This window comes from Tamandua tetradactyla, chromosome 12 (assembly GCF_023851605.1).
Source record: "Tamandua tetradactyla isolate mTamTet1 chromosome 12, mTamTet1.pri, whole genome shotgun sequence".
NCBI classification, from domain to species: Eukaryota; Metazoa; Chordata; class Mammalia; order Pilosa; family Myrmecophagidae; genus Tamandua; species Tamandua tetradactyla.
The window spans coordinates 51,698,395-51,715,666 of NC_135338.1; the positions used below are offsets into that span (position 1 = coordinate 51,698,395).

Sequence of the window (17,272 nt, forward strand, 5' to 3'; positions counted from 1 at the left end):
AAATGAGTATGACTGCTGAATCATTATATTGATATTTCTATGGGTCTCCAGCATCTTGGAGCAGTTTGAAGAAAAAATGAAAAATCGTGGAACTGTAACTGATACCAAATTTTAAAATCTGTTCTATAACTACTTGTTAAAATGTACCTGGAAATTTATTGCTTTTCTGTATATATGTTATATTTCACAATAAAAAAAAAGCCTACATCCAAGGCAAAAAATAATAATAATAAGAGGCTTGTGTAGGGCTTTCATGTTACACAGAGTTTGCTATGGAGTCTTTGTAAAACTGCTGCTTCTGCATCTAGAGCTGGGCCTGAAGACAGCATATTAGGAAGTTAGAAAGGAAAGAAGAACATGAAATGGGAAGGAGCAAGGATAAACCAGAATCCCAAAAACAAGCTGAACCCATTAAGACAAACAGGAAGCCATGTCTATCTCTCACCACCGTCAGGCTTTCAATTTCTATGATTGGAAAAAACCTGCAAAAAAAGCTGCATTCACCAGCCCAAGATTCCAAGAAGCTGGTGGAGGTGATCCAACAGGAGGTGGAAGAGCTATAGGCCTTGCTCCTGCTCCATGCCAACAATATGATACAGCAAATCAGTAACAATAAGTAGGAACTGCAACAGCACCCAGTACCATCACCAACCTTCAGTCATAAAAGAAATATAGCAGTTACTTCACTTCAGCTTTCTAAGTCTCACTTAAAATCTCTCTTGTGTTATAGGCTGAACCCCCGTCTTGGGGTTTGTTCACATGAAACTTAACCCCACAGAGGATAGGTCAAGTCTTCTTAAAATTTAGGCCTGAGAGTCATTCCCAAGAGAGCCTCTTTTGTTGCTCAGATGTGGCCTCTCTCTCCAGCCAACACGACGAGCAGTCTCACCACCCTCCCCCTCTCTGTGTGGGACAGGACTCCCAGGGGTGTGGACCTTCCCGGCAACGTGGGACAGAAATCCTGGAATGAGCTGAGACTCAGCATCAAGGGATTGAGAAAAACCCCAGAATGAGCTGAGACTTAACATCAAGGGATTGAGAGAACCTTCTCAACCAAAAGGGGGAAGAGTGAAATGAGACTAAGTGTCAATGGTTGAGAGATTCCAAACAGAGCCAAGAGGTTATCCTGGAGGTTATTCTTATGCATTAAGTAGATATCACCTTGTTGTTCAAGATGTAGTGGAGAGGCTGGAGGGAACTGCTTGAAAATGTAGAGCTGTGTTCCAGTAGCCATGTTTCTTGATGATGACTGAACAATGATATAGCTTTCACAATGTGACTGTGTGATTGTGAAAACCCTGTGTCTGATGCTCTTTTTATCTACCTTGTCAACAGACAAGTAGAACATATGGAATAAAAATAAATAATAGGGGGAACAAATGTTAAAATAAATTTAGTTTGAAATGCTAGTGATAAATGAAAGTGAGAGGTAAGGGGTATGTATGTATAATCTTTTTTTCTGTTATCACTTTATTTCTTTTTCTATTGTCTTTTTATTTCTTTTTCTAAATCGATGCAAATGTTCTAAGAAATGATGAATATGCAACTATGTGATGATATTAAGAATTACTGATTACATATGTAGAATGGAATGATATGTCAATGTTTTTGTTTATTTGTTAATTTTTTTAAATTAATAAACAAAAATTTTAAAAAAAAAATCTCTCTTGTGGTCAGTGCTAACCTGGAACCAGAAGGGAGTTCTGGGAAATGTAATTCCAGCTTAGCTTAGCTCATTTGACACAGTGCAAACCCACCATAGAAGGTATGCAGCTCTGCCACTCTTATGATTAAATCCTGGGCCTGATTTTTAGCATAATCTGCTACTATGGCTACAGATTATAAGGGCTTTTTAAAATGCTGCCATGGAGGCCCTTTAGTTTTCAGTTTCACAGAACGCCCAACATTGATAGTTAACTGACCTAAGCCTGTCATTTTCTTCTTTGCAAGGTAAAAAATTAAAGAGGTCAGTTAGCTTCAGAGACTTGTAATTATCATAGTCTCCATAGCACTCAAGTGCCAGAGCTATCAGATAATACCCAATGCTTCACCTTCTATTCATACCTACTTCCAACCCACTGCAGGTGAGAATTTTAGTAATTACACTGTCACACATACCAAAGGTTAGCACAAGCCACTCCCAATGGAATCCTTGCAGAGGTCTCACCAGTAAATGATCCACTCCATTATCCCATCCTAGGATATGCTTTTAGAGCTTCTTTTGGTACTAACAGTCTTAGCCTTGATTTCTTTCAAAAGTAGAGCCTTAGGGAACACTTGTGTGCAAGTGGTTTATTAGGAAGGTAATCCCAGTGAGAAGGAGTGACAAGGAATTAAGGAGAGTGAAATAGGGAAGAAAGAAAAGCCAATACGAGGATGCATTACCAACTTAATCTAACCTAGACCCACCAAGGAATGTATAGAGTACTCCTGTTGTAAAACAGGTTGTTTTACAGGAGGTAACAGGAGGTTGTAAAACAGAAGAGTTAGATACGATATCCATCACATTGGTGTGTTGGGCAAATTAAGTGAGACATGCAAAATGCTTGTCAGGTCACCTGACACACAAAGCTTAAAAAATGACAGCTATTATCATAGCTGTGGCAGTGGCAATGGTGAGCCTGAAACAGATAAAGGAGGCATTTCAGAGTTATAACAGACACAACAGGGAGAGCAAATTAGTGGATGGGAAGAATGTAAGGGAGAAGAAGTCCAGGATGTTCCTAGCTTAGGCTCCTGGCAAGATGGAAAATAGCAGTGCAACTAAATAAAACATGGATAGCTGGAGGAAGAAGCATTACTCAACTTTAGAGTCTAAGGTTCCTAGGGGCTAGCCAAATGTTTTAGGTTTAGTTAGCAGTTAGAAATAACTGAAAAGAAGCTCAGGAAAGAGGTCTAAGCTGAAAATAGAAATTTGGATGGTAGTTTAAACCATTATATATGATCTCCCAGGGAGAATGTGTACAGTCACAAGAGAAGAGAGCTGAACATGAATTACCAGGATTCAAGAGAGAAGGAAAGGGATGACGACTGATAAAAGAGGGAGAATTAGCAGTCAGTGACAAAAACCAAGAGGCAAAGTACAGTAATGGGCAAAGGGAGGACATGCTCAAGACCAATTGCTTTAAGAAGTTAAGATAAAAATTGAGTCGTTTCCATTGATTTGGAAAACAAGAAGACAATAGTAAATTTAATGAGAACAGTTTCGATGGACTGGTTTTGGCAGAGTGGTTACAGCACATGAATGAATGGAACATGAAGTAAAAACTGTTCTTTCAAAAAAACTGTGAAAAAAAGAGAATTATAGGAATAACTATGTTCTAGTTTGCTAACTGCCAGAATACAACACACCAGAGATGGATTGGCTTTCAAGAAAAGGGGATTTATTTAGTTAATGTATAGTTCTTTAGAGGAAAGGCAGCTAGCTTTCAACTGAGGTTCTTTCTTACGTGGGAAGGCACAGGGCAATCTCCCCTGGCCTTCTCTCCAGGCCTCTGGTTCCAACAACTTTCCCCGGGGTGATTCCTTTCTGCATCTCCAAAGGCCTGGGCTGAGCTGCGAGTGCTGAGGTGAGGTATGCTGAGCTGCTTCGGTTGTGCTACGTTGAGTTCTCTCATTTAAGCACCAGCCAATTAAATTAAACATCATTCATTGCAGCACGCATATCTCCTAGCCAACTGCAGATGTAATCAGCAACAGAGAGGTTCACATGCCATTGGCTCATGTCCACAGCAATAAAACTAGGCACCTTCACCTGGCCAAGTTGATGCCTGAACCTAACTACCACAAACTAGAAGGCCAAAGAGGATTTTATTTTCAAAAAACCAGAAGTCTCAAAACATATTTATGAGGAGGAGAGAACGAAGATCAGGGAAAGGAGAGAAAAAGTTTCTGAGGAAGTGAAAGATTTCAGAACAGTGTTTAGAAATTGACTAATTTCTAACAATTGAAATTAATACAATCTGACTCGATCATCTTTAATAAACTTGGATTTGTTTTCAATACACCAACTGGAAAATACATACAGTATCTCATTTACTGAGAATGACCTAATAATTAAAGTTATAAAATAATTTTTTCCTATAAAACCTTGTCTTTTTTTACTCAGCACTATAAAATATAAACTTCTTGGACTAATTTAAAGTCAAAAGGTGACAACTGTATGCAGCAAGAAAAAAAAACCTTTTGTCATTTTAGATTTTTTTTGCTTTTATCAGGGTGAAATAAGTTATTTATAAAGCGATTATCAGAAAAGCTCTTTTAGGGGGTGTCTAGTATGCATTGACAGCAGAAATATAACTCTGAAATCTAAACTCTTTAACTCTTGATTAGAGTCCAATTAGTCCAAAGCAAGCGAATTCATACCAGTTTGAAAATAAACTAAGTTGCAAGCACATTAGGTTCCTTTTTACTGCCAGGTGGTAAGCTATTCTGAAGCTGTTTAGATTTGTGGTTGGGCCTCAAACCACTTCTCTGGACAGTGTTCTACTAGAGGCAGAACGAAGTTGTATTTAATATCTGTGTACTTTAAAACAATGCTGCCCACTTTCTTCTTATTGCTGGGTCACTTGCCTTGAAGACTCACTATACCTCTGTGTACAAAGCAGCAGTGTTTATTTTCTAAATGATTTTGGGATTACATGCTTGAGCCCATATGAAAGCCAGGTCAATAAGAAAACAAACGCTTATAAAGCAGTAACAAATAGCCTTTTTTCCCCCAGCATTTGCACCACATAAATTTAACTCAGAAGAACTGAACTAAAAATAAAACATTTCAAAAAGAAGAAACAGAACACTAAGGTTACTAAGAATTTTGGCATGATCCAAGTTCAGGGGACTGACCTCTGTGGAAAGAAAATTCAAAGGCTATGCCTGAAAATCTCTTTCTTCAGTATGTTGTTCTATAACATTCTACAAAATTTCACAGTATAGCACGTAAATTTTGTGCCAACTTTTTGCATATTTTTCTATATCTAAACATTTCTTAAGACTAGAATAACATTTTTTCAAACAATGAAGCTATTTTTCTCTTCTTGAATAAAGAATTGACTTTCTTCACAATTCATGGAGAAGAAAAAAGCCCAAAATTCAAAACTTCCATAACTTCCTGTTACCAAATCTACAAACATACCTGTATTCTTTGCCTCTTCCCTCCTATTATAATAGAAGTGTCTCTTATCCGAGGCCCATCTTCCAGCCATGTTCTCAACATCCCATCCCCTTTCTCAGGGCAGCTATCCCTTCTTGTTTTTATAGTTTCAAGGTCTCTCTCTGTAATGGATATAGGATAGTGGTATTTAACGATGTTCTAGCATTGTTCATCTTAAAACAAGGAAACAAAAGATAAAGTCTTCCCTGAACACCTTGTTTCTCTCTGGCTAAGTCTTTCTCTTTTATCCCCTCCAGAGCCAAGCCTCTAAAAAGGTCTTTACTTGCATCCACTCCTCAACCCATTCCAATCTGGCTTTCCCCTTAAATCTCCAACAAAACTGCTTTTGATCAGACCAACAGTTGCTCAGTTGAACCTGACAAATATTTCTTGAAGCACCTGCTCTCCTTGGCTTTCCATAATACCACAACTTTCCTAGGTTTTCTCCTGGTGTTTCTTCTATCTTCCTGGCTATTTCTCCTCCATATCTTTTCTTTGCAACTCCTTTTCTACATAAACTCTAAATTTTGGAGCTTTCCAGTATTCAGTTCTGAGTCTTCTTCCTCTCTTTCCACCCTACAATCTCTCCAAAGGTGACCACATCTCCTACCTTGGCTTTACATGTCATCTAAATACCAATGGCTCTAGGATTTTCATCTGCAGGCCAGACCTCTTTTCCGAGCTCCAGACCCATATCCCACTGATGACATGAAGCAGTGATTTAGATGGGCTCTGGGGCCAGAATGTTTGGGTTTTGAAACCAGTTCTTATACTTACTTCCTGGGTGACTCTGAGCAAGTGACAACTTCTCTAAGACTCAGTTTCTCATTTGTAAAATTGGAATAATTACAGTATTCACTTCACATGGTTATGGTGTAAAGTAAACAGGTTGATAAAAACACATCTCATAGCAAAAAGTAAATTCTCATTATTTGTGGTTGCTATTACCATGCATCTCAAATTTACTTGGATTTGTATAAAAGTGGATTTTGTCTTTCCTTCCTACTCCTGTATACATCTCCCCTGGTTTACCATCTGTGAATTCTAAGACAGAATTCTAAGTTGACCCCAATGACTCCAGTCTTTGTGAGTGAAAGTGATAAGATATCATTGCTGGCACTATTTCACGTTATAAGGCAAAAATAATTTTGTGTATATAATTAAGGTCCCAAATCAGATGACATTATGGCAGGGAGATTATCCAGGTGAGTATGATCTAATCACATGAGTCTTCTTAAACGTGGGTCTATAAAAGATTTTAAATCTGGGTCAGAGAAGGAAGGGGGTCCAAAAGTCAGAGACTCAAAGGTGTAACGTGCCATCACTGGCTTGAAAATGTCGGGCCCACATGAGAAAGATGCAGATGTCCTCTAGGAGCAGAGTTCAGCCCCCTGGCTGACTCACAGCAAGGACACTGGGACCTCAGGTGACAGGCACAGGATCTGAATCCTATCAACAAGAATGACCTTCTTTGGAAATGGATTTTTCTCCAGAGCCTAGAGAAGAAGAGTCAGTCTAGGTTACACCTTGATTTTAACTTTGTGATATCCTTAGCAGGGGATGCAGCACTGCCATGTGGACTTCTAATGTACCAAACTGTGAGCCAAGAAATGGGTACTGTTATAAAACACTACGTTTGTCGAAATTTGTTACACAGCAATAGGAAATGAATTCAACTCAACAAACAGCACCGTCAAAGACACATTTCTCCCATATCAATACATCACCAAGTTCTATTGATTTTTATCTCCTAAATATATCTCAAAAATGTAATCAATTTTTAACCTCAGTTATCTAGTTTGAAGCTTTAAATTCCATCTGAATTTCTGCAATAACTTCTTAACTGGTCTCTTTCCATAAAGCAATCCTCCCCTTCTCCTCAGAGCAATGGGAATTCTTTTTTTTAAGATGCAAAACTAATCTCATCAGTCCTCAATTTAAAATTCTTTAATGATTTCACACTACATTTAAGATAATGCCTGAACACTTACCATAGCCTATAAAATCCTGTCTGAAATGGTCCTGGCTACCTTTTAAGCACCACTTACCTTTCAGATCCAACGTATCTCTGCTTGGATATGATGCCCAAGCCACAGAGGTCTTTCTTCCAGTAACTTTGGTGTGCCAAGGCCACTGAACACTTTAAGATCATTTATGCTGCTCCCTTTGAGATAAATGTTTTTTATCCCTCAAATCTTCATCCTATGATAGCCAATGTTCCTGCTTAGACATGACTTGTTTCACAGAAGACTTTCCTTACCCTACACGATGTGAAATCACCCTGTACTCTCACAGAACCCTGTATTTCTTCACAGAAGTACAACTGTAATCTTCACAACTATAAAAACAAATTTGGTGTGTGATTATTTATTTAAGGTCTTTTTCTTAGGTATAGTTCATTGTAGGTAAGAGCTATGCCTAATCTATTCCCTACTAAAAACTAACATCTAGTACAGCACCAGACACACAGTAAAATTCAATAAATCCTTGATGAATGAATAAAACTGGAGATGTTTTGCTTAACTTCTACATGGCAAAATTAGGTCAAAGTAATAAGTGTGATCTGCGGTGGCGCCATTAGGTTTGTTCTATTCTGGCCCTAACTGTGAGGTTTCCTCAAAAACACATGGCATCGTTCTAAAGAAAAATCAATAGCAAGATCATGAGAATGGATTAGTACAAATTTACTGCTAACACTCAATGTTCATGCTATCTTAGTGTAGCATCACATTTAGATATGAAGGGCAACAGTACATCATTAGTACATGTTTTAAACAGTTTCTACTTTAGGAAAAACAATTCCACTACAGCTTATTGATACAATTAAAGGACAGAATGCTTCAGGTGGCTAAATTTTCCAGTCACCCTTGTGTTATTCCATTTTGTAGGAAAGCAACCTCATACAAAGGCAGCCCTACGTACAATATTAACCTTTTAGCCACTAGAATTCTTTAAGCATACCTCTATTTTATTGATTTCCCACTAAGAATTTTTTTTAAATCAAAAGTACTGCTAATTAATCAGCAACCTCACTTCTTTCTCCTTTGGAGAGGTATAAAAATAGCATGAATATCATATAATAAAAATTTTATTTAGAAAGCAAAATCACTGAATGGAAATTCAAATATGTTCCCACATTTTCCAAATTATTTATGGTATGTATACATGTATTTACAAACAAATGTACCTATTTAAGTATGTTTTTACCTAGTCCAGGCTTGGCCCAGAAAAGATTTAAGGCAACTTAAAAGGATAAATGAAAACATAAGAAAATAAGAATAATATGAATAGAGACATAAAATGGCACCAGGAGAGGCTGAAGAAACATGTCAGACTATGCCTTTATGTGGCAGAAGCCTAAGAATCGAAGCTTTCTAGCTACCAACTTGACAAAGTCTGCCCAGGGACTCACTTCAGAGCATTCCTAAGAAAAACAGAACAGCTGGTCAAAAGCGGCACAACTAGGCTTGGCACTCAGATCAGAAACAAACATTCCCTAGGAGTTTCTTAGAGAAGACACTCTACTTCTTTAGAGGGCCACACTTTTTGTCATTTCCTATTAAAATAATTGTCTAAATAACTGAAAGTTTCACATTCTGTTATCATACCTAGTTACCTATACCTGCAGCAAAACTATCTCTCGGCTCAGCCAATCTTAAACAAGATACGTTAGTTTCCTATTGCTGTTGTAAAACATTATCACAAATTTAGTGGCTTAAAACATACATACATGTTCTAACAATCCTGGAGATCACAGTCTAAACCTGGCTCTTACAAAGCTAAAATCAAGATGTTGGCAGAGAGCAGAAACCATTCCATGCCCTTTCCAGTTTCCAGAGGCTGCCTGCCCTCCTTGGTACATAGCACGTTTTCTGCAGTGGCATCACTCAGATTTCTGTTTCTACAACATCTCCTTCTCTCCCTCTGCTTCTATCCTCATGTCACCTTCTCCGATGCTGACCTTCCTGCCTCCCTCTTATAAGGCACTTGTAAACATACTGGGTACACCTCAATAATCCAGGATACTCTCCCCATCTCGAGATCCTTAGCTTAACCTCATCTAAAAGGTCCCCTTGGCCATGTAAGGTCATGTATACAGAGGTTGCAGGGATTTGGATATAAACTTTAAGGGACATTATTCAGCCTACCATGCAAGATTTCATCTAAAGTTTGAAGCTACCTAAATTGTACGGATGGTGTCAGAAAGGCCAATCTACACATTAACCACAAACGTCAAACTGAAGAACCTAATCAAAAACGTTTTTTTCTTTATAAAAGAAATAACCATAAAAATTTTTTGAAAACCAAGTTCACCTTCTATATTCTAAAGAATCTGATATACAAAAATATTATTTATAAAATTTTTTGTCAGGAACACACTGATTATATAAAAAGCACACCTACACAAAAACTTGAGTGTGAAATAAAATAACTGCAATACCATACACTGCACTAAAAATCGGGAACTATGTCTCTTTTCTCCTGCAGTCAAAGGAAGGATGACTACTGAACATTAAAAAAAAAAAAGATGAATAGCCAGTTCACTCATAACTTTTGGAATATATAAAGAACTTATTGATTTTTGGAGGAATAGCTATACCTGAACCAAGAGGAGCACTGCTAGTAACAATAAAAGCAAGATTCTGTTTTAGATCCTATTCATCTTTCCTGACAAACAAGATAAATGTAGGAGTAAACATACCTTTGAGGTACAAGAAAGAGCTGTAAATCATTATGGGAGCTCAAAGAAGATATCTGTGGCAACCTTCCCTCCAACTGCATTTTGGGATTGACATCTTTCAACAGAGTACTTAACTGTGAAGTTTCAGTCAACACTTGATATTACCATATTAATTTTCCGTAGAGGACTTTTCACCCAAGTTTAAATTTCTTTTTCATAGGAAAGAATTCAATCCTGCCCACCAAGAGCACTTACATCTCCAAGAAACTCGAGATTTCAAATGCTTCTTTGCTTTTCAACTGTGAAGCTTCAGCCAACACGATATTACCATAATAAATTTTCCGTAGAGAAGTTCTCACCCAAGTTTTAGGTTTTTTTCCCACAGGGAAGAACTCAATCCTGCCCACCAAAAATACTTATGTCTCCAAGAAACTGAGGTTTCAACATGCTTCTTTGCTTCAGAGTAGAGGTTAATATTAGGTCTGCTACAACACTAGTCATGCCACCTGCAAAGATTTTGACCACTACAGACTGCAAACTGAATCCAGCAACGTATAAAAAGGATTATACACCTTAACCAAATGAGAATTTTTTCCAGGAGTGCAAGGTTGGCTTAACATCTGAAAATCAATTAATGTAATATACCATGTCTACAGAACAAAAAACAACAACCATATGATCATCTCAAAAGATGCAGAGAAAGCATGTGACAGAATCCAATACCCTTTCATAATTGAAAACAAAACAAAAGAAATTACACCACAAAGTAGGAATAAAGTACATCTAAGAAAAACTCACAGCTAACCCCATGGTGAAAGACCGATTGTTTTCCCCCTAAGATCAGGAACAAGACAAGGATGTCCACTCTTGCTGCTTTTACACAGCACTGTACAGAAGGTTCTAGTCAGGGCAAATGCCTTAGTTTGCCAGGGCTGCTATGACAAAGACCACAAAATAAGTTAGCTTAAACAATGGGAATTAACTGTTTCATGGTTTTGGAAGTCAGAAGTCCAAAATCAAGGTCTTGATAGGACATGCTTTCTCCCAGAGACTGTAGCTTGCTGCAATCCTTGGAGTTCCAATACTCTTCACTCTGCCTGTGTCACATAGCTTCTCCTTCTGGCTTCTATTTCTGCTCAGTTGTTTATGTCTCTGTGGAGATATCCTCTCCTAATAAGGACTTCAGACATTGGGATTAAGGCCTACCTTGATTCAATCTGGCCTCATCTAAATACGTTCTTCAAAGATCCTATCCACCAATAAGTCCATACCTTAACTAATAAGAATATTTTCAAAGGTCCTATTTACAAATGGGTTCACTTATACAAAAATTTACTTGAAATGGATCTAAAATCTAAATGTAAAAGCTAAAACCATAAACTATTAGAAGAAAACATATGCATAAATCTTCATGGCCCTGGATCAGCCAATGTTTTCTTAGGTACAACAGCAATAGCACAGGAAGAAAAAAAAAAGATGAACTGAACTTCATCAGAATTAAAAACTTTCGTACATCAGAGGATATTATCAAGAAAGTGAAAGGACAACCTACAAAATGGGAGGAAATTTTTGGAAACCATTTATCTGATAAGCATCAAATATTCAAAATACATAAACAATTCCTACAACTCAACAACAAAAAGACAAATGACAATTTAAAATATGGGCAAAGGTCCTGAATAGACATTTCTCCAAAGAAGATACACAAATGACCAATAAACACATGAAAAGATGCTCTATATCATTAGTCATCAAGGAAATGCAAATCAAAACCACAATGAGATATCATTTCATACCTACGAGAATGATTATACACAAAAAGACCTACAATAGGGTGCATGGGTAGTTCAGTGGTAGAATGCTCGCCTTCCATGCGGGAGATCTGGGTTCGGTTTCTGGACCATGCACCGCACCCCCCCCCCAAAAAAAAGACATATAATAATAAGTGTTAGCAAGGATATGAAGAAATCAGAGTCCTCACACACTGCTGATTGAGCTGTAAAATGGTGTGGCCACTTTGGAAAAGTTTGGCAGCATCTTAAAAGTTAAACACAGACTTACATGGTCCAGCAAGTCTACTCTTGGCATCTACCCAAAAGAAATGGAAGAATAGGTCTACACATAAACTTATAAACCAATGTTCACAGCAGCATTCTCTGTAACAGTGAAACGGGAGAAACAACCCAAATGTCCATCCATGGATGAATGGAAAAACAAAATGTGGTACATCCATACAACTGAATACTATCTGACAATAAAAAGAAATGAAGTGGGGCGGGCCGCGGTGGCTCAGCGGGCAAGAGTGCTTGCCTGCCGTGCCGGAGGACCCCGGTTCGATTCCCGGCCCCAGCCCATGTAAAAAACAAACAAACAAACAAAATATAATAAAACAAGAAAATGTTTAAAAATGTTTCCCTTTCTTCCTCCTTTCCTTCCTTCCATCCTTCCTTCCTTCTCTGTCTTTCCTTCCTTTCCTCCCTCTCTCTTTAAAAAAAAAAAAAAAAAAAAAAAAAAAAAAAGAAATGAAGTACTGATACACGCTACAATATGGATGAAGTTTGAAAACATGACATTTAGTGAAAAAAGCCAGCCACAAAAGAATACACATATTTTATGATTCTATGATAGGAAATGTCCAGAACAGACAAATATAGAGAGACAGAAAGATTAGTGGATACTTAGGGCTGGAGTAGGGGGTGAGAATAGGGAGCGACTAATGTCAACGGGAACAAAGCTTCTTTTCAAGGTGCTGGAAATGTTCTAAAATTAGATTGTAATGATGGCTATACAACTGTAAATATACTAAATTTATTTAGTATAATTTTATACTATAATTATAATTCATTTATACTATAATAATAATAATTAGTATTATTATAATAATACTAAATCACTGAATTTTACATCTCAAATAAGTTAATTTTATGCTTTGTAAATTATAGCTCAATGAAGCTGTTTAAAAAAAAATAAAAAGACATCACAGCTTCCACTTGACGTTCTCTCTTGGATCACTTCTTCTAGGGCAAGCCAGGTACCACGTCATGAGGACACTCAAGCAGCCCTGTGTAGAGAGGTTCACAGGGCAAGGAACTGAAGCATGTGCCAACAGCATATAAATGCAGCAGAAACTTCAGACCTACACAAATTTTCAAGTGGCTGCAGTCCTGGCTGATGTCTTAACTACAACCTCATGAAAGACCCTGAGGCAGAACCATCAAACTCAGTTACTCCCAAATTTCTGACCCACAGAAATCATACTGTTTTAAACTACTAAATATTGGGACAATTTGTTACACAGCAAGAGATAACTACTATTACCTTCCTTGACCTTCTCCTCAGTGTTAGGTTCTCTCTCTTCTGGTGACCCCTCCTCTTCTGAGAGTTTAGTTTCACTCCCATCCATATGTTTACAGAAGTAACTGTCATGTCAGTACATGATCCTGTCCTCTGTCCTTGCTGGTCCAGAAGTGGGTATGTGACCAAAGTCAGTCCAATAAAGTCCTTCCCTCAGGCTTATATTTGAAGCTAAATAAAAGGCAGTGTCTCTCAGTACCTGAACCTGTAAGATAAAAAATTTGGGGTCTTTCAACAGCCATGATCTTTCCCATGTGGGAGAAGGCAGACAGACAACAGTGGAAAAGAGTGAAGCCATCTGAGAGATAAGCAGAGATTCAGGATGGAGAGAGGGCTGACAATGCAAGTGTCTGGTTCCAGTGATTCCTGATGCAATACTGTCCTTCTACGAGGAAACCACACATTATCTTGTAACCCTAAAATCTAAAACAGCAGCTAGTACACAGGAGTAATGAAAAATCTACTTAATAACTGAATAGAGACAAGATAATCCAATATCCTTTCAATAAATAATCCCCATTTTTTTCTTCTCAACATAGAACTGAATTTGATTATTGTAAACTCAAAAGTCCTAACCTCTTCTTTGCTATCTTTGCACTTTGAATAAATCTCTATTATTGTACTTATGATAGTACATCTCAATTACTAGTTTACAACTTCCACCCTTACTACCAAAAGGCAGAGTATTTTCTTAGCAATTTTTTTGCATCACCAGGATCATTTAGTCTAGAAAACAGGAAGTGCTCCAGAACTGTGTATTAAACTGATACATTTACCCTTAATTCTTCAGCTTCTACAGTCACTGTCATCAATTTATCAACCACCTAATATAAACAAAGTTTTAGAAATTGTGTTAGTTGAAACTGTTATATAACCCAGAAATGCCATTTTCTTTCCATTCTGATTCAATCTTGTGGGGCCAGACCTATTGCTTAGGGTGGAACCTTTGATCAGATTGTTTCCATGAAGATTGACCTACTCATTTGTGGGTATGGCCTTTTGATTAAATTACTTTCATTGAGATGTGACTTTTGATTAGATGGAGATGTGACTCCACCTATTCTAGGTGGGCCATGATTAGTTTACTTGAGTTCTTTAAAAGAAGAAACATTTTGGAGAAAGCTCAAAGCTGACAGAGATGTAGACTCTGGAGGTGCACGGCGTGCCAACAGAGAGAGCACACATCTAGACATGAACATTTGGAGATGCAGAGCCCAGCAGATGTCACCACGTGCCTTCCCATGAGATGCTAAGCAAGCCAGAACCCAGAGCTTTGTCCCAGAAGAACTAAGTGAAGGTCCACAGACCCTTAGAGAGGAAACTACCGGCATTAGGCATTAGAAGCTGAAAGCAACGGAATGGGGAATAAGGACCAACAGACGCTAGCCATGTGCCTTTCCATGTGACAGACACTGGCCTTTCTTGAGTCAAGGCATCTTTTTCTGGATGCCTTAGTTTTGACATTTTTATGGTCTTAGAGCTGTAAATTTGTAACTTAATAAACTCCCTTTTCAAAAGCCATTACACTTCTGGTATATTGCATTCAAGCAGAATTTAGCAAACGAAAATAGGACTGCAACAAACTGTCAGAACTGGTCCTGGATTTTCAAGCATTCAATTAAATCATTCAACATTATTTGAGTACCTACCATATGTCAGGGACTGAAAATGGACAGAGGATATGGTATAATGCCCTTAAGTACCTTACAGTCTAGCATAGACAAGTAAATGATTATTATAGCACCATGTGTAAATGTTTCTGAAAAGATACGCACCGGCTCTCAGTAGGAGCAGAAGAATTTAAGCTCCTGGAGAAGGCAAGAAACATACAGAAAAAGGCACCATCCAGGCAATGTGGCATAAGCTAAGGACCAACTGAGTGATTTGGATTGATTTGCATGCAAGATATTGTTATGAGGTGATGCTTAGATTTATATTCAACACTTACTGTTTAGCACTTGCCCAACAGTGTTTCATTTAACTGTCACATTTTGTAGATGAGAAGTCAGTCTTAAGAGAGTCTGTACAGCTTGTAAGCAGCAAAACTGGGATTTAGAATTAAATGCTCCACTCCATGTCCATGTTTGTCATGCTATTCTCTCTATACAACTGGAGTAATTTCCATCCCTTACATGTGACTTTTATTGCTTTTTACTCACTCTTCAGCATAAATGGGCAATCACCAACTGGGACTTGGTATGACTATATACTTGTCTACATTTTGAGAAGCAAGAGACCATATTAGATCAAATTACTTCGGTGCCTATTATAGTATCATGTGCTAACAGGAGTGCAGTTGGCTGAAGATGAGCAAATCTTCTTGTTATATTTTACCAGTGTTTTTCATCACTATATCCGGTCAGTTGTTCAGTGTTCAGCAGTAAGTCAAAATGACTGTTCATTTCCTTTGACAGTTAACAGTACTGATTAATTCAGTATAATCTCACCATCCATCAGAAAAATTTCTAAAATGCAAACTTGAAGCAGATGATTCACACAGTAGAGAAGGGGAAATAAAGCAGCACTCATTGTTTTCTACAAATTTAACATTGTTTGCAAACCCAGAAACTAAGCAGTTGGTTGACTACTACTCCTCAGTAGGTTGCTTCTTGGTCATTTAGCAAAACACTGCTTGTTACACCATGGTAAATGGCTAAAGGGAATATGATTTCTAGTAGCTTTTTCTGTACATCACAACTCTACCATCAGAATCAGTGAACTATTTTGTAAGACAAGAAAAAGAAATTCAAAATCTCCACAGCAGAAAGCACCTAATCCAGAGTCTGGTTTAAATCAGATAATAATAAATGGTTATAGAGTAAATGATTTATTAACCCTTTGAAAAGATCAACTGTTTACTAAATCGAGAGAGAAAAACAAACCCATCTAGGTTAAGCTATGAATTCAAAACGATTACGGAGTTACTGGCTCAAGTATATGAGATTCACAAAGATCACAAACAATAATTTTTTTAAGTTGAATTAAGGCATGAATACAATGTATGTCTTAAGTCACCACACTGGCCTCAATGGAATGCTAACCAGCAATCACCTTAAAAATAACAAAAACTAAAAGAAGGAGAAACAGAGCTACCTTTACAATCTGTTCAAAACAGAAACAAAAGATGTACATCTGAAATTTGTTGTATAAACTTTGTCTACATAATAAAATATGCCAATGTTACAAATGAGTTGTTACCGACAGCCTTAACAAATGCCTCAAAAACATTTAATAATAAAGGTGGATAATTCTAATTTAAAGTATATTTTCTGTTCAGAAATGAAAAAGGATCTCTAATAAGAGATTAGGGTACACAAATATAAATCCAAACTGTACTGATTAGTCCAAATAAGCACTTTCCAAAATGAACAATTCATATCCACATGCAACGAATAAAGTAATTGAACAAGTATAAAGCTCAGAGCAACTCCAGCGATATCAAATACTAGGAAGGAAGCCCGTAAGCCAGCTAGCTAGTCGCTGTACACCTAGAGCTTTAAATGTACAGAGCCTTCATCTCAAGAGTCAAAAATTCCAGGCCAGGTGTAGTGTTTCACGACAATTGTAAATAAAAGCATTTAGTCCCTGGAGCCTGCGATCCCTTCCTTATTCCACTGGAGACCGGACTTACAAAAGCCGGAGGAACAGCCGCCCATTTATCTCGTACAGGAAGGACCACAGCACCTTAGGAGATGGTTCCACAAACCCCATAGGAAAACTCACGGGAAGCAGAGGGGTGGAGTGAGTCACGCACCAAAACAAAGTATCGGTCACCCCATATTGAGAAAGGCGCATCTTTCACCCTAGACAGGATGCTGTGACAGATATGTCACCTGTGCGGGAAGGGGGGAGGGAAGACATCCTCAGAGACAAGTGCCAACAGCTGTCGGCTGCTTCGAGGACCCCAGCGCCCCACGCCCGCCGCTCATTCCCGGGCTCCCAAAAACTTTTGGCCCGGCTACGTCAGGCGCGCCCCTATCTCCCCACATTTCCCCACCCCAAACCCTGGCTCCCGCCCAGCCCCCGACAAGGCCCCGCCCCGGGCCCGCCCCTCGACGCCCACCGCTCCCGCCCGCAGCCCGGGGAAG

The 17,272-nt window shown here is 38.2% G+C and overlaps 1 protein-coding gene across 13 annotated transcripts in view; it reads right to left on the reverse strand.

The window, feature by feature from the left end:
* Positions 1–17,272, reverse strand: part of RPS6KA5 (ribosomal protein S6 kinase A5) — a 328,971-nt gene that overhangs the window by 311,034 nt on the left and 665 nt on the right. Inside the window, exons 1-3 of one of the 13 annotated variants that reach the window (XM_077123329.1) lie at positions 13,149–17,137; positions 7,410–7,487; positions 5,132–5,271 (exon numbers count right to left, since the gene is read on the reverse strand). The exons of 6 other annotated variants lie outside the window; for them this stretch is intronic. In XM_077123329.1, the coding sequence (XP_076979444.1) occupies positions 5,132–5,201 (70 nt within the window). In that variant the 5' untranslated portion in view covers positions 5,202–5,271; positions 7,410–7,487; positions 13,149–17,137. Of the gene's footprint in view, positions 1–5,131; positions 7,488–13,148; positions 17,138–17,272 lie in introns of those variants that run through there. 6 more of the 13 variants (XM_077123328.1, XM_077123332.1, XM_077123330.1 and 3 more) reach the window with 6 other exon arrangements.